Source organism: Candida metapsilosis (assembly GCF_017655625.1).
Source record: "Candida metapsilosis strain BP57 chromosome Unknown scaffold5, whole genome shotgun sequence".
Lineage (NCBI taxonomy): Eukaryota > Fungi > Ascomycota > Pichiomycetes > Serinales > Debaryomycetaceae > Lodderomyces > Lodderomyces metapsilosis.
This window is the reverse complement of record NW_027138163.1, coordinates 1059412-1080804: the sequence shown is the minus strand read 5'-3', so window position 1 is coordinate 1080804 and position 21393 is coordinate 1059412. Positions and strand designations below refer to the sequence as shown.

General features: G+C 39.2%; 7 protein-coding genes across 7 annotated transcripts; 3 read left to right on the top strand and 4 right to left on the bottom strand. All coding sequences in view use genetic code 12, as the record gives it.

The window, feature by feature from the left end:
* Positions 1 to 7026: 7026 nt before the first annotated feature.
* I9W82_004200 (uncharacterized protein) lies at positions 7027 to 8274 on the bottom strand (the record flags this gene model as incomplete). The annotated part of the gene is made up of 1 exon (XM_067693249.1): positions 7027 to 8274. One exon carries the CDS (start codon positions 8272 to 8274, stop codon positions 7027 to 7029), a length of 1248 nt encoding a protein of 415 aa, XP_067547788.1.
* A 765-nt stretch (positions 8275 to 9039) lies between these two features.
* Positions 9040 to 10488, top strand: I9W82_004199 (uncharacterized protein; the record flags this gene model as incomplete). Its single annotated transcript, XM_067693246.1, has 1 exon — positions 9040 to 10488. The coding sequence occupies one exon, from the start codon at positions 9040 to 9042 to the stop codon at positions 10486 to 10488; it is 1449 nt and encodes a 482-aa protein (XP_067547787.1).
* Positions 10489 to 10647: 159 nt separating this feature from the next.
* On the bottom strand, positions 10648 to 11592 carry I9W82_004198 (cupin domain-containing protein; the record flags this gene model as incomplete). The annotated part of the gene is made up of 1 exon (XM_067693245.1): positions 10648 to 11592. One exon carries the CDS (start codon positions 11590 to 11592, stop codon positions 10648 to 10650), a length of 945 nt encoding a protein of 314 aa, XP_067547786.1.
* A 309-nt stretch (positions 11593 to 11901) lies between these two features.
* On the top strand, positions 11902 to 12777 carry I9W82_004197 (fumarylacetoacetate hydrolase family protein; the record flags this gene model as incomplete). Its single annotated transcript, XM_067693244.1, has 1 exon — positions 11902 to 12777. One exon carries the CDS (start codon positions 11902 to 11904, stop codon positions 12775 to 12777), a length of 876 nt encoding a protein of 291 aa, XP_067547785.1.
* Positions 12778 to 12825: 48 nt separating this feature from the next.
* Positions 12826 to 13218, bottom strand: I9W82_004196 (GFA family protein; the record flags this gene model as incomplete). Its single annotated transcript, XM_067693243.1, has 1 exon — positions 12826 to 13218. One exon carries the CDS (start codon positions 13216 to 13218, stop codon positions 12826 to 12828), a length of 393 nt encoding a protein of 130 aa, XP_067547784.1.
* A 248-nt stretch (positions 13219 to 13466) lies between these two features.
* On the bottom strand, positions 13467 to 15539 carry I9W82_004195 (Zn(II)2Cys6 transcription factor; the record flags this gene model as incomplete). The annotated part of the gene is made up of 1 exon (XM_067693242.1): positions 13467 to 15539. The coding sequence occupies one exon, from the start codon at positions 15537 to 15539 to the stop codon at positions 13467 to 13469; it is 2073 nt and encodes a 690-aa protein (XP_067547783.1).
* A 1338-nt stretch (positions 15540 to 16877) lies between these two features.
* On the top strand, positions 16878 to 21347 carry I9W82_004194 (pleiotropic drug resistance family ABC transporter; the record flags this gene model as incomplete). Its single annotated transcript, XM_067693241.1, has 1 exon — positions 16878 to 21347. One exon carries the CDS (start codon positions 16878 to 16880, stop codon positions 21345 to 21347), a length of 4470 nt encoding a protein of 1489 aa, XP_067547782.1.
* Positions 21348 to 21393: the final 46 nt, after the last annotated feature.

Sequence of the window (21393 nt, the reverse complement as noted above, 5' to 3'; positions counted from 1 at the left end):
CTTTGGACATCCTAACCTCAATACTTTGGACATCCTAACCTCAATACTTTGGACATCCTAACCTCAATACTTTGGACATCCTAACCTCAATACTTTGGACATCCTAACCTCAATACTTTGGACATCCTAACCTCAATACTTTGAACCTCAATACTTTGGACATCCTAACCTCAATACTTTGGACATCCTAACCTCAATACTTTGGACATCCTAACCTCAATACTTTGGACATCCTAACCTCAATACTTTGGACATCCTAACCTCAATACTTTGAGAGGCAGTTTGAACTAACCTCAATACTTTGGACATCCTAACCTCAATACTTTGGACATCCTAACCTCAATACTTTGGACATCCTAACCTCAATACTTTGGACATCCTAACCTCAATACTTTGGACATCCTAACCTCAATACTTTGGACATCCTAACCTCAATACTTTGGACATCCTAACCTCAATACTTTGGACATCCTAACCTCAATACTTTGGACATCCTAACCTCAATACTCTCGGTGTTAATCTGCTTATTCTCGTGTTTAAATCTCCCAACCTCGGCGTGAAAATGGCCCTCTCTCGGCTGTTATTGTCCGTGTGTCACGTGTGTCTTCTCACGTGTGTTGTATTACTACTGTGTGCTTATATGCAGTACACGAACATCAGCAGTAAAAGCCCCAACGCATTTCACACAATATCGTCTCTGAGAAAGAAAGAAGTAGCTGGGTAGCTTTGAGTAGTGTGTGTGAAGCTACTGTCAACTTGTCAACTTGTCTCCTCTCCTCTGTCTCCAAATATATCTGTCTCTAAAAATGACTACTATTTCTCCCAATTTTGTTACAAACTGTTCAATACTTGTGTCACTGTATTGAGTGTCAGTCAGTATGTAACTGCATATCAAATGAATACTCTGTTCAATTGTGTAAGCTGTACATTGTCTTGTTCATAGACTGTGTGTCTGTTCTGCTTGTCTAGTATGAAAAGGTCGTGTACTGTTGCCAAAAATGAGTCTCAAATGAAAAGAGTGAAGTAGTATAGACTGTGCAATTAGTAGTAAACGTAGTACTCTAATGTCTCCTCTAGATATAAATATGATATACGATGCTACTAGAGTTGAAAGCTAGTCATCTGTGTCTAGTTACTCCTCTGTAGTTCTGTCTTTTCTCTCAGAAATCACTATAATGTGTTATCCCTCCTTAGTACTCAACCCACTGTGTCTCTCCTCTCGAGTGTCTCCTTGTCTCCTCCTCTCGGTGTTAATCTGCTTATTCTCGTGTTTAAATCTCCCAACCTCGGCGTGAAAATGGCCCTCTCTCGGCTGTTATTGTCCGTGTGTCACGTGTGTCTTCTCACGTGTGTTGTATTACTACTGTGTGCTTATATGCAGTACTCGAACATCAGCAGTAAAAGCCCCAACGCATTTCACACAATATCGTCTCTGAGAAAGAAAGAAGTAGCTGGGTAGCTTTGAGTAGTGTGTGTGAAGCTACTGTCAACTTGTCAACTTGTCTCCTCTCCTCTGTCTCCAAATATATCTGTCTCTAAAAATGACTACTATTTCTCCCAATTTTGTTACAAACTGTTCAATACTTGTGTCACTGTATTGAGTGTCAGTCAGTATGTAACTGCATATCAAATGAATACTCTGTTCAATTGTGTAAGCTGTACATTGTCTTGTTCATAGACTGTGTGTCTGTTCTGCTTGTCTAGTATGAAAAGGTCGTGTACTGTTGCCAAAAATGAGTCTCAAATGAAAAGAGTGAAGTAGTATAGACTGTGCAATTAGTAGTAAACGTAGTACTCTAATGTCTCCTCTAGATATAAATATGATATACGATGCTACTAGAGTTGAAAGCTAGTCATCTGTGTCTAGTTACTCCTCTGTAGTTCTGTCTTTTCTCTCAGAAATCACTATAATGTGTTATCCCTCCTTAGTACTCAACCCACTGTGTCTCTCCTCTCGAGTGTCTCCTTGTCTCCTCCTCTCGGTGTTAATCTGCTTATTCTCGTGTTTAAATCTCCCAACCTCGGCGTGAAAATGGCCCTCTCTCGGCTGTTATTGTCCGTGTGTCACGTGTGTCTTCTCACGTGTGTTGTATTACTACTGTGTGCTTATATGCAGTACTCGAACATCAGCAGTAAAAGCCCCAACGCATTTCACACAATATCGTCTCTGAGAAAGAAAGAAGTAGCTGGGTAGCTTTGAGTAGTGTGTGTGAAGCTACTGTCAACTTGTCTCACTGTCTCCTCTCACCTGTCTCAAAATATATCTGTCTCTCTCAATCACTATAATTTCTCCCAATTTTGTTACAAACTGTTCAAATCTTGTGTCACCGTTTCGAGTGTCTGTCAGTATGTATCTGCATATCAAATGAATACCCTGTTCAATTGTGTATGCTGTAGATTGTCTTGTTCATACACTGTGTCTGTTCTGCTTGTCTAGTATGAAAAGGTCGTGTACTTGTGCAAACAATGACTCTCAAATGAAGAGATAGAAGTAGTATAGACTGTGCAATTAGTAGTAAACATAGTACTCTAATGTCTCCTATAGATTTAAATATGATAAACGATGCTACTAGAGTTGAAAGCTAGTCAGCTGTGTCTAGTTACTCCTCTGTGCCTCTGTCTTTTGTTTCAGGAATCACTATAATGTGTTATCCCTCCTTAGTACTCATCCCACTGTGTCTCTCCTTAAGAGTGTCTCCTTGTCTCCTCTTTTCCCTCTTAATCGCCTTATTCTCTCCCTTAAATCTCCCATCCTCGGTGTTAAAATCACCCTCTCTCGGCTGTTATTGTCCGTGTGTCACGTGTGTCTTCTCACGTGTGTTGTATTACTACTGTGTGCTTATATGCAGTACACGAACATCAGCAGTAAAAGCCCCAACGCATTTCACACAATATCGTCTCTGAGAAAGAAAGAAGTGTATGTGTAGCTTTGAGTAGTGTGTGTGAAGCTACTGTCAACTTGTCTCACTGTCTCTTTTCCTCTGTCTCCAAATATATCTGTCTTTATAATGTTTATGTCAATTTTGTTACTGTACACAGCTTGTATTAATGTGTCAAGCTGAAGTAACTGAATCAAATAAAGTCAATACTCTCTCCTACAATCTCCCCAGTGTTCTGTCTCCATATCACCTCTCGTTCCCATCGTATCACTTGTTCTGCTCACATAATCAACAATGAACTGCTTATGTAATCATCTTACAATCAAAGCCGCACATTGTCTCAAAAAGGAAATAACTATTGCCCCCCCCCCATATCTTACAAACGAGTAACTCTATACGTCCCTGATTAGTGCAAACATGTTTCTTGTGATTGCCTTGTAATAATGAATACACTATCACTATACTAAATGTCTTCTTTCGTTAATTTTCTTTCCAAGTGCTAATTTTCCAAAAAGTTCACCCAAAGTTTGCATAAATATAAATGAAAAGTGTAATCATCTACTCATTTTCTTGTGAATAATCGATATAGCTTAATTAATACCACTGGAGTATACTTTACCTGCTATAAATCATATTTGCTAAAGTATCTGCATGTACATAAATCTCTATACTTCATTACTCTTTGTTTCTAGTACTGATTACATAAGCGCTACCTTATCGGAAATAAATATTTTTTCCGCATCGGTTCTAAAATTCAGCCGAAAATTGACTTCCATTTTAGGAAACTAGCGCGCACTTTTACGAAAGAAAAAAAATCATCAATTTTCAACAATTAAAACCAACACACCAGTAAACACTAACAACTATACAGAGCACAAAAAATTGTAAAACACAACCTATTTTTATATGACTATACTGGCTTGTCTGAGTTCAGAAAAAAATAATTTCAAAAATAAATTAAGTTTGAACTCAAATGATGTGTATTAGACTTGTATTACTCTGTAAATGATAGTTTATTACTTGTATTGAATTAATGTAACAGTAGATAGTCCATAATTGTGCCTCTCTGAATTTCAAAACCAGTTCTCTAGACAAAGTGTTGCGAAAAAAGAATTTTCGAGCGCGAAAAAAAAGAAGTTTATATCCCATTTCCCAAATTAGACACAGCACATTAACAAAACTTTGTTAGACAAGTCTCGATCTGTATATATCATTGTAATCTATACACCTGTTGCTACACATAGACACCATATGAAATATATACGACAAAAACTGGTAGACTTGTTGTGTAGTCTTCATCTTGCAAATACGACTGCATAACAGTACAACTTTGTTAAGTAGATTGCTAGTTTGGTATCTTATTATAAATAGTTCAGTTATATTTACACATAGACATTATAAGTAGACTCATATGACTAATATTGATGCACTTAAATTCACATGTAAAAAGGGCTTTGAAATTGAAAATGGAGTGTTGCGAAAAAAAAAAATAAATTTGATTGCGAAAAAAGAAAGAAAAACAAATTTTCAAATCTTAATCAGCAAACTATATCCAGCACATTAACACATCTTTGTTAGACAAGTCTCGATCTGTATATATCATTGTAATCTATACACATGTAGATACACATGGACACCATATAAGCCAAATACGACAAGAATTGGCTGACTTGTCTGTGTAGTATGTATTTTCAAGATATGATAGCATAACAGCGAAACTTTGTAAAACAAGTTGTTAGTTTAGTACATTGTTTTAGACTGCTCAGTCGTATCTACTTACAGACACTACAAGTAGACTTATACGACTGCTATTGGTGTAATTACAAACGCATGTAGTTACTGCTTTAAAATTGATTCCACCAAAAAAGAAGTGTTGCGAAAAAAAAAAAAATTTTGATTGAGATAGAAAAACAAAATTTCATATCTCATTTTCCGAACTAGAGTCAACACATTAACACAACTTTGTTAGACAAGTCTCGAGATATCTATATCATTGTAATATATACACTGTTAGCTACACATAGACACCATATGAAGTATATGCAACAAGAATTGGCTGACTTGTGTTTGTAGTCTTCAATTTGCAGATATCACAGTCTTACAGTACAACTTTGTTAAACAAGTTGCCACTTTAGTATATCATTGTTTAGTTCTCAGTCATATCTATATACAGAGTGTATAAGTAGACTCATATGACTACTATTGAAGTACTTATAATCACATATAGAAAGGGCTTTAAAATTGAAAATGGAGTGTTGCAAAAAAAAAAAAAAAAATAATTTCAAGCGCGAAAATAAAAAAGAAAAACAAAATTTTAGATCTTAATCAGTAAACTATACACAACACAGGACGACATATTTGTTAGACGATTTCTCAGTTTTATACATGATTATAATCTATACACCTGTAGATACCTATAGATATCATATAAAGCATATACGGCGAAAACTGGTAGATTTGTCTTTAATCCTTTGCTTAAAACACACGAAAGAGATGAACAGTATATTATCACATTTTTATTAAACAAGTCCTTAGTTTAGTAAATCATCATAGAGCTATTAACTGTAGCTTCACACAGAGACTACAAAGAGACTCATATCACTACTATTGGTAGACTTATGATCCCATGTAATGACGTGAATAGAATTGCAAAATTTTTTTCTCCCACACAAAAAAAGCGCGCCAAAGAAAAGTATCTTTTTTTCAACAAGAACAATTTTTTTGAAGTGTAAACATTTAATCAAAGAGAAGAAGACATGACAGATATCACCTAAACAATCATAAATGCAATCAACTCAACGACCACAAAAGAGTTCATAACAAGCGACTTTGCAACATCACTCGAACAACTGAACTCCTGAAAGTCGATGGGAGTTAGGATGGACACAGTATTGTGGATAGGAACACACATTATAGTGATTTTCGAAAACAAAGAATCAATGACTTGGTATCAACAAAGCACATATGACTAGGTATTTACATTGGAGTCCTCGTTAAGCTTACTGGTGTCAATAAATGATGTCTTGATGGAGGCCGTTGCTCATCAAATCAAGATACACCTTAGGCGAAGCAAATTAGGATGATACTGTGAATGCAACTCTTACCATCACCACTGAAAGACGCTGCTAGTGAAAGTTGTCAAATGACATCAGTACTGGATGAAGAATCTCAGTTTGCCAAGTTGAAACAAGATGGAAATGCCACACACTAGATACCACTTGGAATGCATAGCTCACTACTGTCAATTATCATTAACTATGAACCAAATACAATCTTAGAGCTACTTGATTGAACAAAACAATATTGGCGGGAGATTTCCACAGTTTGTCAACTTGACAATCAATTGATGACGACAAATACCTGAAATGATAAAAGAATACAACGAACGCAACTGCAAATTACCCATTACCACTGCTCCACCACTGCATAAAGTTTTTGGAATTCAAGAGCAGTACTTTCTTGAAAGTTGGCACATTTTATCAATTTTGAGAAAAGTTGGATGACTTAGTTCAGAGTTTGTCAGCAGCAACAAGTACAGAATCAGACAGCAATACACTAGGAGACATAATTCCTTTAGTTGGACGCAATTTTCAAGCTGGAGATTTGCCTTTCAAAATAGATAGGCATCAATTGCTAAACAATTTGATTTGATTGGTATATGCAACAGGTCTAGCTTTGATTGATACATTTAAGTGTCTCATTGTCTTGTTGTAACGGAATTGGAAGGCTACTTCAAATTCGACTCTTTGAAGGAAGGATTAAAGCAGTCTTGATACAACAACCAATGAAATGAATGCCGTCCTGCTGCTTATTAAAGGAAACATGATTATTATTATGGATAGACACCACCTTCTATGCCTTTGGTGATTTGGAGCACTAAAGATGCAACCCCATCAACGGGCTTGCTATTGAACAAAACATAAACTTCTTCAAACGGCACGACAGGAAGAGTTAAACAAGCAAGGAGTTTAAGTGTCATTACGGTCTTCTTATGAAGAACATGAAGGTCATGGTATTTTTATCTAGTGTTTTGGTGTTTACTTAGTGCTAGAAAATATAAATAAAGACATTGATCTTAAACTATACATAAATGATATTTACAAAGCCAAGTAATGATCCATAGGCACATAGTACGTACGCAGGAAACCTATAACTTAGACTCATATCCATCAGTGAATGCATTCCATCCAAATAACCATCTTTGGAATTCTTTGTCAGCCCATTTATCTGGACTGTGTCCGTCTTTGGCTTTCATCAATGCATCTCTTTCCTCCTGCTCATCTCCATCTGGTAAGTGCCAAATATCACCATTCTTTCTAGCACCTGCTTGTATCTCTTCGGCTCTTCTCTTTCTTTTCTTTTGGTATTTCTGGAGAGCTCTTGGTATATCATCAGTGGAAGCACAGTGTTGCAACTCTTCAGCTAAAGTAACACCATCTTCAATAGCTTGTGCAGCACCTTGAGCCAAGTATGGTAACATAGCATGAGCAGCATCACCAATTAAAACAACCTTGCCACTTTTCGAAACCCATCCTGGTAGCTTTGGCAAATCAGCCAACACCCATTTTAAAACAGTCTTGACATGGTTCAACAACTGACGTACAACTGGATCAAAGTTTTTGTAATGGTTCCTCATCTCTTCAACATCACCAGGCTCATTCCATTTACCAACAGTAGCTCGACCAGGGTGTGACATAACAATGTTGTACATTTCACCATTCCTAATAGGGTAAGCCATCACGTGTCTTCTGTAACCAATCCAGCAATTGGAGTTAATATCAGTCATCAAGTGTGCAATAGCTGGATCAGACATCATCTCTGCCCTTGGAACAGTAGCTCTGAAAGCACAGTTGAAAGATGGAGTTGGGTGAACAATCTCTTCGGGTACAACAGCAGTATCTCTTACTCTAGATCTAATACCATCAGCACCAACAATCAAGTCAGCGGAGTATCTTTCACCGTTTTCTAAGGTAACAGTAGCTGTTCCCTGATCAACTTCTTTAATCCTGCAACCAGTCTTGTACTCAATTCCTAGCTCAAGTGCAGCTTCATACAACAATCTTTGATAATCAGCACGGTGGATCAACAAGTATGGGTTGCCATAAAGATTGGTCATATCTGGATCCAATGGCGTGGTAGACAACGCAACACCAGTATCATACCTTCTCAAGATAATATTCTTTGGTTTGGTGATGTACTTTTCAAATCTATCAAAAACACCATACTCTTTGAGAATTCTGACAGAGTTTGGTGGCATTTGAATACCAGCTCCAACCTCACTAAGTGTGGTAGATCCTTCAAGGATTGTAACTTTATGACCTTTTCTTTTCAAACCAATAGCAGCAGCAAGACCACCTAAACCACCACCACATACAATAACATTAAATGAAACCATCTTCTCTGTTGACTGAAATGAAAGAGGAGAAAATGAGACGGATTTGCCAGCTTATATATTCTGAAAGTGTGGGGGTATAGCTTAAAATGTAACATTGGGTCTGCTCATTTTGACGCTGGTGTATGTATGCATTTCTTTTTGATTAACGGAGCACACTTTCTTTTAATTAGTACAACTAATCGGACTAGTAATCCGCTGTGGGGTGCTCATTCAGTAATTTGTTGTGCGTAATAGGAGGGATTGATGGTCCCCGAAAAAGTTGAAGTTCGGATTTTGCAACCGCTAATCATTCGTTTAAAACTGCAGAATATAAACTTCCCCACTCTCTTTATACAGGATACTTTAGATCAAAAGCAAGATGCTGTAGATTCTCTTCCACTTTTAGATCATGCTTGGTAAAGATCCTCTAACAAAGGTTGGGTGTGAGACACGTAGTTTGTTGGTGCTAAACACAACACAACTAAACTGTTCAATATGAGTTGCTTTTTAACCAACCATTTCCTTGTTGCATTGTTCAATTTGGAGTGACTAATCGTCGGTACTTATAATCCGCAAAACCTTAAAATTTCTTTTGAATGCAAACGTTTACGAGAATATCGTTTGATAAGAGCTCTATTGAGTTACCGGAAGTATGCCCCAGAAAGCTGTGGGTGATCTCGTTGTGTAAAGTTGGGGTAAACTTGAGGCAATGAAACAATCTACTATAAATAGCGAAGCTGTTTCCTTTATTTCACACATTGTAAATACAACATTAACTAAACAACTATGTCTGAATCTATTGATATTGAGAAGGGAGTCACTGAACATCAAGAAAACGTCCAACAAACCAGCGTTCTTGATCCTGATCATCATGAGTATCTCATCCAAAGACACGGAACTGTTGACTTGGACCCACTTCCATCAGCAGACCCAGAAGATCCCCTTAACTGGCCAGACTGGCAAAAGAATTATGAAATCTTGTTGATTGCATTTGGTACTTTTTCCTCAACATTTATGGCTGCTGGTTTAACTCCTGCTTTTGAAACTATGGCTGAAGCATACGGTGTTGATCTTCCAACCGCAGCTTACTTCACCTCTGCTCAGATTGCAGTTTTCGGCGTATTGCCTTTGCTCTGGGTTCCTTTAATGAATGCGTATGGAAGAAAGCCTTTCTTGATCTTTAGTGCTTTGGCTTGTTGTGTTTTGAATATTGGTGGTGGATTTGCAAAGACCTATGGACAGCAAATGGCTACTAGAGTGTTGGTAGCTGTATTCGTTTCAATTACAACTGCTTCTGGCTCATCAGTTGTTGGTGACTTGGCGTTCGCACATGAACGAGGAAAAAAGAATGGATGGTGGTCTATGGCCTTGGTTATTGGTACTCCAGGTGGTCCATTCTTTACTGGGTTTATTCAAAAGCATGCTGGTACTAAATGGATCTTTTTTGTATTTGCTATCATGAACTTTGCCCAATTCGTGTTGTGGATATTTGCAAGAGAGACTGTCTATGCTAACCCATCCAAGGGATTACTCAAAGTAATGGGATTCAAATCTGCGAAACCCTTCTCATGGAAAATGTTCTTTAGACCATTTAAACAAGCTGCTAACTTCAATATCACTATTGCTGTTATTGCTGCTTCTGTCACCTTCTGCTATGCAAATATTGTCTTGGTTGTTGAAATGCCACAAGTGATGGTTCCCTTATTCCACCTCGATGCACAACAAATGTCTCTTCAATACATCTCCATCATCATTGGCTCCATCATTGGTGAGATCCTTGCTGGTCCACTTTCCGATTGGTGGATGAAGAGAAGCACCACCAAAAGAGATGGTCAAAGAGTCATTGTTGACAGATTATGGATTTGCTACAACGGCTACATATTAGTCATTGTGGGTCTACTTGTCTGGGGTATCTACCTATTCAAAGCTACACCTGGTCACTGGTCTATCAAGCCATTAATTGGTGCTGCTATTGCTGCTGCTGGCAACAACATTGTAGCCACTGTCATCACCACCTTTGCTATTGACAGTGCTCCACAAAAGGCTGGTGATATTGGTTTATACATCAACTTTGTTAGATCACTTTATGGTTTCTTAGGACCTTTCTATTTCCCACATATGTTTGAAAACCTCAACTTTGCTGGATCAGCTGGGTTAATGTGTGGTCTTGTTCTTTTGTTTGCATGGGTTCCAACAGTATTGGCTCATATTATTGGCGCTAGACGTGTTAAGTAGGTTAGTTATGGCTCTGGTTAGTCAACACAGTATAATGCATAAACTCGATGATGAATACTAATGTGTAAGATCTATAGAAGTAGCACTAAGTGTCTACACCGACTATCCATCTAAGGTTAAACTCTACATATGATATAATTTTGGGTACTGATTATTAAACTATTTTGATCTATGGATAGCTAAGTTGTTAAGTAATGGGGAATCATTGAATGAGAAGAGATAAGCTGTGTCCTCACCATCGTTGACAAGCTTAAACCTCTTCCAAGAGGGAATACAAAAAGTGTCTTTTCCTTCCCATCTTAAGATAGTTTCCTCCCCATTGTCTTCAATAATAGTGTGACCAGCACCTTCGTAAACATGGTAGACAAATGAGGAGTTTTCTTGACGCCATGGGCTTGCCTTGCCAGCATTGACTCTTTCAGCTTGACCAGTGAGAATAGTTGACAATGGAGCTTCACCTTGAGTGTAATCAAAGACAGCATAGTCTCCCTCGAACGAATCAAGATATTCTTGAGTCTTCTTCCATGGAAATTTAATGTTTGACTCAGCAACTGTCTTTGCTGGATAGCATTCCTCCTCGTAATGCTCAGCAAAGTTAACAGGAATAGCTTGAAACATTGGCAAATCAAGACCATCTAACCAAATCATTGGGCCATCACCTTCCTTTCCATGGTCATGCCACTCCCATCTTGGAGTCAAAATAACATCACCCCTTTCCATGTAGATCCTTTTACCTTCAACTGCAGTGTATCCACCATTACCTTCAATAATGAATCTCAACGCAAATGTAGAATGTCTATGAGCTGGAGCAACTTCACCCGGGTTGATATATTGCAAACCAGCATACAAAGTATCAGTATTTTGAGGTGCCTTCAAGGCTGGGTTAATCAACATCAACACTCTTCTTTCTGACTCTTCAGTTGGTACCAACCTACCAGATTCAACTAATAAAGGTCTCAATTTCTTATAACACCAGACGGTGGGAGTGGCTTTTGGTTTTGGAACTGGAGGGACCATAGCAGACATAACTGTCCATAATGGTTCAACATTTTCTGGCTTCAAACTTTTCAAGAAACTGACTTTGTCTGTTTCAACTAGCGACATAGTGGATGATATTGACTTAATATCTGAGCTGACGGAGGAGATTTATGCGTCTTTATATAAGTTTTCTCATGCTCAAGGATCGGTCATTGATTAAGCTTGTCCCCGCGTTGAATCTGTTTCCCCATTAGAAAAAGAAATTTTTCGGTCTGACTCTCCGATGAGAAAATTGATAATGTAACATCGAAAGTGGGGATCGATTTGCTTTCCCGTGCGGTGATTATAGCCGAGTAGCACCACAATTGCTCCTTAATGAAGTAAATAAATAGTGACCCGAATCCCATCTCTTTTCAGTTTTCTTTTCTCCCAACAATGACTTGGAAGAGATTAATTAGATTCGTTGCCAACGATAGCAAGATTTACAGAGGTGAGCCAATTGTCACTGACGCTGAATACGATGTTGGTAAACAATTTTTACAAGGAAAGACCATCAAGGCTAAGGTTGTCAAAGGAGACATCTTCAAAGATGCAGTTGTCACTGATGAGGTGTTGGAGGTGGAGCAATTGCTAGGCCCATTAACCCAAGAAGATGTCCCAATCATCAAATGTGTTGGGTTAAACTACATGAAGCATATTCAAGAAGGTGGTAGAACCCCGCCACCATACCCATCAATCTTCTACAAGCCTAGGTCCTCTGTTGCTGACTTTGGTGAACCAATTCCAATTCCAAAGATTGCTCAAGAAAACCAATGTGATTATGAAGGAGAATTGTGTGTTGTTATTGGTAAAACAGGAAAGGATATCAAGGAAGAAGAAGCTTTGAGTTATGTTGCTGGTTATGTTTCTGGTAATGATGTCTCTGCTAGAACTTGGCAAAGAGATTCAAAGCACGCTGGTGGTGTTCCTCAATGGTGTTTCTCCAAGTCATTTGACAAGTACACTCCATTGGGCCCACAATTGGTTTCCACTAAAGTTATCCCAGACCCAGCTGCTTTAGAGTTAACAACCAGAGTCAATGGAGAAGTCCGTCAACACACTGGTACTGATGATTTGTTATTCAATGTTGCCAAGATTATTTCATTCATCTCCCAATCCACCACCTTAGAACAAGGTACTGTCATCATGACTGGTACTCCAAGTGGTGTTGCCATGGGTATGAAGGAACCAAAGTATTTGAAGCACAATGATGAAGTTGAAGTTGAAATTTCCCAAATTGGAACTCTCTCCAACAAGATGGACTTTGTTTAGTATATAGAGTACAATTGATACACATGCGTCTCCTTACATTTTCAGCTATTAGTATTCAGACTTAACACCTCCAGTGAATTTATCCTTTTCATCTCCAAACATGGCCGCTTGTGGTGCCAACCTTGCAAAGTTCTCATCTGCCAAAGAGCTTCTAAGCATACAGACCTCACCATTAAACTTCATGGGCAAAGTACGAATAGTACAACCACAACCTTTGCAGAATTGTTTCCTCCTTGGATGTCCACTCTTGGTTTTCTCAACAATGTATTCAGCAATGTTTCCATCAATCTCTACCTTATCTGTGGCATACTGACTCATAAATTGACCTAAATGACCTGACCCTTTACGGCAATCAATACAATAGCAAACAAAGGAGCGGGATGGCTCACCAACAAGCTTGAATGAAACTTCACCACAGAGGCAAGAACCAGTGTACGACATTCTATTACTTAAAGGAATAAAGCTAAATCGGAATGACCGGGATTCATTTGGTTAAATATTCTTATGTGCGGGCTCTAAATAAGTACCGAATTCAACATTGGTTCAACGCTATTGCCGACATAAAAAGGCAGAAGAAAACGATGTTGCAATGTCATTCTTATACTATTTTTATTACTGAATAGCTCACTTGAGAAAATCAACAACTATCAAGTATACAAAATGATACAGTCAGATTTGCACCTGACTAGCTATCTCAAATAGAAGGCGCTCAAATCATCGGTACCATGAAATGGACCACCAAACGGACCAGCAGTATCATAAAGCAAAGAGTACAACACATCTATAGGCACCTCCGACGAAGTGGAGCTGGGACTGTACAATGGATATACATCCGCCAATCTTCTATCATCAGTCGTTTCATCAGGAGTATTTGCTTGTGTGGCCAATCTTTGCGATGATATCTGAACCTTTTTCCCCATCATTTCCAAAACCTTTAAACAACGACTTGCGGATTCAGACTGCTGGGTATATGAACGAAGGATATCTAGACCGGAGTTCCATGCTTGTTCAAATGCCACCATATCAATATCCTTATGTAAGCCAACCAGTAGCTTAGCTGCAAGAAGAACTGTGCCAGCGGTGTATATATAAAACACATTGTACCAGTGTGCTGGCAAGTAAACAATATCACCAGCGCGGTATTTCGAAATCACATTGATAAGCTCAATTGCTAAGTTGAGGCAAAGTAAGGCAACTGACCTTTTGGTTGAAGTGTACAATTCAGAGCCATTTGAGTTGGGGTTTTTTGCAAACAATATGGGACGATAAAGCAGAATTTTGAGATGGAGGACTCTGATGTGTAAAACAATGCTTTGCCTTTCAAATGGCATCATTTTTTGTAAGTCTGAACTGAACTGTAGATGACTAGGCAAATTTGCTGTAAACTCGTTTAGTCTATCTTCAAACTTGAAAATATTCAGTAATAGTTTGGGGTTTTCATCAAGCTGGTCGTTGGAATAAACTGACTTCAAAATGTCAGCAAGTATGTCGTATAGCTTTATTGTTTGACTGAAAAATCCCAACCTGGGTGGGTCTTTCATTGGCAGAATTGCGTCATCTTTAATGTATTCATCATCCACACACAACGGTACCTCTCCTTGTACGTGGCTTACCATCATGGGTCTCCCCATTGTCATAGAAACTATTCTATCCATCACCAAGCAGCCTTGCCACAATCTCTTTCTGATTTCTCTATCAATTAGGCTCTTTGTGGATGCATAATTCTGGTCCAGATGTAGTCCCAACCCTTGGGCAATTCTAATTGCCAAGCCGACGATATTCCAACACCCAGCCAGACCCGAACTTGCTTGCAAAAATTGACCAGTCAATAACAACGCTTGGACCAACAAGATCGAGCCACTGTCCATCAAATGGAAGCGGAGGAACTTTTGTGACCTTTCAAAATAAAGTTCGGAATAATCTTCCAATCTTTGAGAAGTTGGCGCCAATTGGCATCCAAACGCAAAAATGATGTTGACAATTGAGTAAAATAATTCATCAACTTCCACCCCATTGTTCCATAATGATTCATAGGTAGCCATAAATGTTGGTATGTGCACAAAGGGGTATAAAGTATAAGCAAACTCAAAGTAGTTTTTGACGTAAACATCAGCAATTGCTCTTGTTGGAAGATCCAATCTAGAAATGCGCATTGACGACGATGGTTCAAAGCGAGACATTTTGTACCGTATTTCAACCTCATCATCATCTGTAGTATCTGACCTTGAAGGGCCATCAATGACATTGGATAACTCTTTCATGAAAGATATCGCAGCCGAGGATCCATAGTAGTCACGATCTCTTCCTCGCTTTTGTTTGCTCATTTCACCTGCACCCATTGCACTAGTGGAATATTTGGAGCTTCTGAAACCACTGGAAGTAGAATTTTTTGAGCTTGAGGGACTCATAGATGTAGCAGCATGCTCAATACTTGGTTCCCGATTTGGTGGTGATTCTTGTGGTGAGGGAGATTTTTGTGGTTCTTCGATTGAAATAATGTTGTTGATACTGGGGGCCATCGACTCATGACGAGTTTTGGAAGCTATTCCCAATCTTTCTTCCAATCTTCTTACATACTCCACAGTGACACGTGCCCGGGCATACTTTGTACCATAAACACATTCAGCATTACGTTTGACACAACTACCACAAGCCGGTTGTCCACCATCACATTTAGTCTTTCGTTGTCGACACCTATTGCAAGCCAATACCACTCTTGGACGTTTGTTGTTTTTGGCCTCTTTAGTAACTTTGTCAGGCATTGGTTGGTTCCAATCTGAATCTTGTCACCTCATTTCTTTTTCTGCTTTTCCTTCGGCAATAGTGCCGATTTTTGAACATTTTGAAGTAATTACACGACTTATCAATACTCAATTGCTGATATGGAGAGTGAATGGATTTAGAGTTTAGGAGCTCATTAAGTTTGTAATGTGAGTAGCTAATATGTGGTAATCGGTCACTTTATTGATTTTATTACCCAGCTTTAGCTTCGATTCGCTGCCTTTTCCTTCGGTTCACTCCTAAGGAGAAGTAAATAAAGGGATATGCTCAATTTATGAATGTTTACGGAGCTTACTTCTAGCAACTAGCAGTTCCCACAAGAGGAGATGTTCAGCCATTGTTTACACAATTAATCCATCAATTGAAAGCCGGCTTAGCAATGATCTTTTCATTGACATGCTGCTTCTTTCTACTAGCCAAACGTCCCTGATTATAGAAGCTTAGGTTGGGGATCATTATGTGACCTCCATTGATGATAGAACAGACTAATCCGAAGATAATGGTGGTCTTTGTGACCATAAGTTGCGCCTCATTTTTGGCGAGCGTTGATATCCGGATCTATTAACTGGTAGTTAAGTCGTATCTAAATATACCTGTAATGACTTGAATACAGTAACAGATTACCAAGATGGTAATTGCTATATATATAAACGTATCACGAAGTAATAAAGTTATCCACAGTCTCTTGAAACAGTGGATAAAAATTTAAGATAACACGTGCGCACGATTAATGAAATACCCGAAATATGAATAAAATGGAAATACATTGGGTCCAAATTTTTTTTTTTTTTTTTTTTCAGACAAAATTTATCCGTGTTTTGAAGCCGTGGTTATTTGAGCAAAATGTTGAGAGTGAAATGAGCCGTTTGTCAATAGAAAGACGTTGGTTACATTTCCCGTCTACAGATCCGATACACCACAGGAAAGAATAACAGCAGATGAAAGTCTTCTTTTTTCAAAGGAAATCCAACGCAACAGGGCAATCAGTACGTTATTGAGTGGAAATAGCCTATGCATAATCTTGCGCATCAGTTTTTCCGGTGGCTACACAAACTCAAGAAACCACTCCTCCCTCAGCCATAATACTTTAAAAAGTTTCTCTATTCAAGGCATAGATCCAAACTGTCTTATTAAAACCTTTTTCGAAGTCTAGACTGGAAAGTTTAAATGAATCTAGTAGCCTCTAGATCTTTCCCATCTTTTTCTCGGCGCGAAAGTAAGGTTGCTCCGCATCTATTTTTGTGTCCACAGTATCTCCGAACTATAAAACCACAACATTTTTCCGTCGATGACTTTTCTCTGTTGCACATCACCAAAGCATGTCTACAGGAGAGCCTAGATACACTTTCACCTTGGAAAAGCAGCACACCTCCTCGGCGTCCGTCGATGAACATTCAGTTCATGAATATAGGGGGTTTGGCGCCGAAGATGTTCAACAATTGGCAAAGACTTTGACAAATGAAGACACTAGTTCTGCAACAAGCTTGAAAAGATACCTTACGCATATGTCACAAGTACCTGGTGTGAATCCAATTGAGGATGAAGATGAACGATTAGATCCAAATTCCCCCAATTTCGATTCCAAATTTTGGGTCAAGAACATGAAAAAATTGGTTGAAAATCATCCCGATTACTACAAGCCTTCAAAGTTGGGCGTTGCTTATCGAAACTTGAGAGCTTATGGTACCGCCAATGATACCGATTATCAGCCAACAGTGACAAACGCTCTTTGGAAGCTCACCACAGAAGCGATATCCTATGTTAAAAAGGAAGATTTGTCAAAAATGTTTGACATACTTAAGCACATGGATGCTATTATGAAACCAGGTGAACTTACTGTTGTGTTGGGTAGACCAGGTGCTGGATGCTCTACATTGTTGAAAACAATCGCAGTCAACACGTACGGCTTTAACATTGGTAAAGAATCAAAGATCACCTATGATGGGTTGACGCCAAAAGAGATTGCTAAGCATTACCGTGGAGATGTCCTATACTCAGCCGAAACTGATGTCCACTTTCCTCATTTGTCAGTGGGCGACACTTTGCAGTTTGCAGCCAGAATGAGGACTCCGCATAACCGAGGAGAAAATGTGGATAGAGAAAAGTACGCCGAGCACATGGCGGATGTGTACATGGCAATGTATGGGTTATTACACACAAAAAACACCAATGTTGGTAACGATTTTGTCAGGGGTGTCTCTGGTGGTGAAAGAAAGAGAGTTTCCATCGCAGAAGCTTCCTTGAATGGAGCCAATATTCAATGCTGGGATAATGCCACTAGAGGATTGGATTCAGCTACAGCTTTGGAGTTTATCAGAGCATTGAAAACATCAGCCGCAATTTTGGACACCACGCCATTGATTGCCATTTATCAATGTTCACAAGATGCTTACGATTTGTTCGACAAGGTTGTCGTGTTGTACGAAGGGTACCAAATCTTTTTTGGTCGTGCCGACAAGGCGAAAGAATTTTTTGTCAATATGGGATGGGATTGTCCTCAAAGACAAACTACTGCCGATTTCCTTACATCGTTATCCAATCCAGCGGAGAGAAAAGCTCGTCCAGGGTTCGAAGACAAGGTACCTCGTTCTGCAGAAGAGTTTGAAGCTAGATGGAAAAAGTCTCCTGAGTATGCCGCCTTGGTTGAAGAGATTGATGAATACTTTGCTTCATATGAGAACCTGAACAACAAGGAACTCTATCATGAGACTCACACTGCAAGACAATCAAAACATATTCAGCCTGCTTCTCCATACACAGTGTCATTTGGAATGCAAGTGAAGTACTTGATGTACAGGAACTGGTTAAGGACTAAAGGTGATCCTTCGATTACGATATTTTCCATATTTGGACAATTAGTTATGGGTCTCATTTTATCTTCCATATTCTACAATTTACATTCAAACACAGGCTCATTCTACTATCGAGGAGCCGGCTTATTTATGGCAGTAATGTTTAACGCATTTTCATCGCTTTTGGAGATTCTAGCCCTTTTCGACGCAAGACCAATTGTGGAAAAGCATAAAAAGTATGCACTTTATCGCCCTTCTGCAGATGCGCTAGCTAGTATTATAACCGAGTTGCCAACAAAGCTATTAATGTCCATGTCGTTTAACTTTGTATTTTACTTCATGTGCAACTTTAGAAGAAATCCGGGGAGATTTTTCTTTTACTGGTTAATGTGTGGTTGGTGTACGTTGGTCATGTCACACGTGTTTAGGTCAATTGGTGCTGTTTCAACTTCAATTGCCGGAGCCTTGACACCCGCTACTGTCATTTTGCTAGCAATGGTCATCTTCACAGGCTTTGTTATTCCTACTCCCAATATGTTGGGATGGTCTAGGTGGATCAACTACATTAACCCTGTTGGTTATGTGTTTGAGTCATTGATGGTGAACGAGTTCCACAATCGTGATTTTGCTTGTGCTCAATTTGTACCTTCAGGACCTGATTATCAAAATATAGGACAAAACAATAGGATATGTTCGACAGTTGGGTCGCAACCTGGAGCTGATGTTGTTAATGGTACAGACTATCTCAGATTATCGTATGAGTATTACAATGCGCACAAGTGGAGAAACCTTGGTATCACCATTGGATTTGCTGTGTTTTTCTTGTTTGTTTACATTGCATTGACTGAGTTTAACAAAGGAGCTATGCAAAAGGGTGAGATTGTATTGTTTTTGAGAGGTTCATTGAAAAAGCGAAGACAAAGAAGATTAGCAGAGGCTCGTGATTCTGAGTATGGTGGTATGCCAAATGAAAAGGTTTCACGAGAAGCAAAAGGAGAGGCAGCGAGATTTGAAAAAGCAGATGAACCAGTTCTGTCTCAAGAAATACCAAGCAACAGAGAGATATTCTTTTGGAAAGATTTAACATATCAAGTTAAGATTAAGAGTGAGCACAGAGTTATTTTAGACCACGTTGACGGGTGGGTCAAGCCCGGACAGATTACTGCGTTGATGGGAGCCTCTGGTGCTGGTAAGACTACATTGTTGAATTGTTTGTCGGAGAGGGTTACCACAGGTGTGATTACCGATGGTACGAGGTTGGTCAATGGTCACTCCCTTGACTCGTCATTCCAAAGATCTATTGGGTATGTGCAGCAACAGGATTTGCACTTGCCTACTTCAACTGTTAGAGAAGCTTTGCAATTTTCTGCCTACCTTCGTCAATCGAACAAGATTTCCAAGAAAGAAAAGGATGAATATGTTGACTACATTATTGATTTGCTAGAAATGACGGAGTATGGTGATGCATTGGTTGGTGTTGCCGGAGAGGGATTGAATGTTGAACAGAGGAAGCGTTTGACTATTGGTGTTGAGTTGGTTGCCAAGCCGAAGTTGTTACTATTCCTCGATGAGCCAACATCCGGGTTAGACTCACAAACCGCATGGTCAATTTGTAAATTGATGAGAAAATTGGCAGACCACGGGCAGGCTATTTTGTGTACCATCCATCAGCCCTCTGCCCTCTTGATGCAAGAGTTTGATCGTTTATTATTCTTACAAAGAGGAGGACAAACTGTTTACTTTGGTGACTTGGGAGAAAACTTTGAAACTTTGATCAACTACTTTGAATCTAACGGGGCTGATCCATGTCCAGCGGAAGCCAATCCAGCTGAATGGATGTTGCAAGTTGTTGGAGCTGCGCCAGGATCACATGCAAAGCACAATTACTTTGAAGTGTGGAGAAATTCACAAGAGTATCAAAATGTCAGGAAAGAAATTGCTAACATGGAGACTGAGCTTTCGAAATTGCCCAGAGATGAAGACCCAGAAGCGAAATACACCTATGCTGCTCCAATTTGGAAACAATACTTGATCGTCACATGGAGAGCTATTGTACAAGATTGGAGAAGTCCTGAGTATATTCACGCAAAGGCTTTCCTTGTCATCTCATCCGCCCTTTTTAATGGATTCTCCTTCTTCAAAGCTAAAAATACAAAGCAAGGTTTACAAAACCAGATGTTCTCAGTGTTTATGTTCTTTGTCCCTTTCAACACCATGGTACAACAGTTGCTTCCGCAATTTGTAAAACAAAGAGACGTTTATGAAGTCCGAGAAGCCCCTTCGAGAACTTTTAGCTGGTTTGCGTTTATAACCGCGCAACTCACAGCTGAGATGCCGTTTCAAATTGCGGTAGGAACAATTGCATTCTTTTGCTGGTACTACCCTGTTGGACTTTACGCAAATGCCGAACCAACAAATTCCGTGAATCAAAGGGGCGTGCTCATGTGGCTTCTCATCAATTGCTTTTATGTTTACACCAGCACCATGGGTCTTTTGTGTATTTCATTCATTGAACTTGCTGATAATGCTGCTAACCTTGCAAATCTCTTGTTTACGTTGTGCTTGTCATTCTGTGGTGTGCTTGTCACAGGTGATGCTATGCCTGGGTTTTGGGTATTTATGTACCGTTGTAACCCATTTACTTATCTAGTGCAGGGTATGCTAGCTACTGGATTGGCAAACACATCTGTGACATGTAGCAAGGCTGAGTTATTAACGATTGAACCACCAAATGGGCAATCGTGCTCATCATACATGCAAACCTATCTAAAGACAGCTGGTGGGTACATTGATGACAGTGACGGATGTCGTTATTGCCAGATACAATATACCAACACCTATTTGAACTCGATTAGTGCCATGTATAGCGAGAGGTGGAGAAATTTTGGAATTGTGATTTGTTTTATTGCTGCAAACATTGTGCTTACAGCTGCGTTGTATTGGTTGACCAGAGTCCCCAAAGGTGATAGAGAAAAGAAAAACAAGAAAAACAAGTAGGGTTTACGAAGAAGTGAGAAGTAGCAGAGTTTACTAAGAAGTAGAG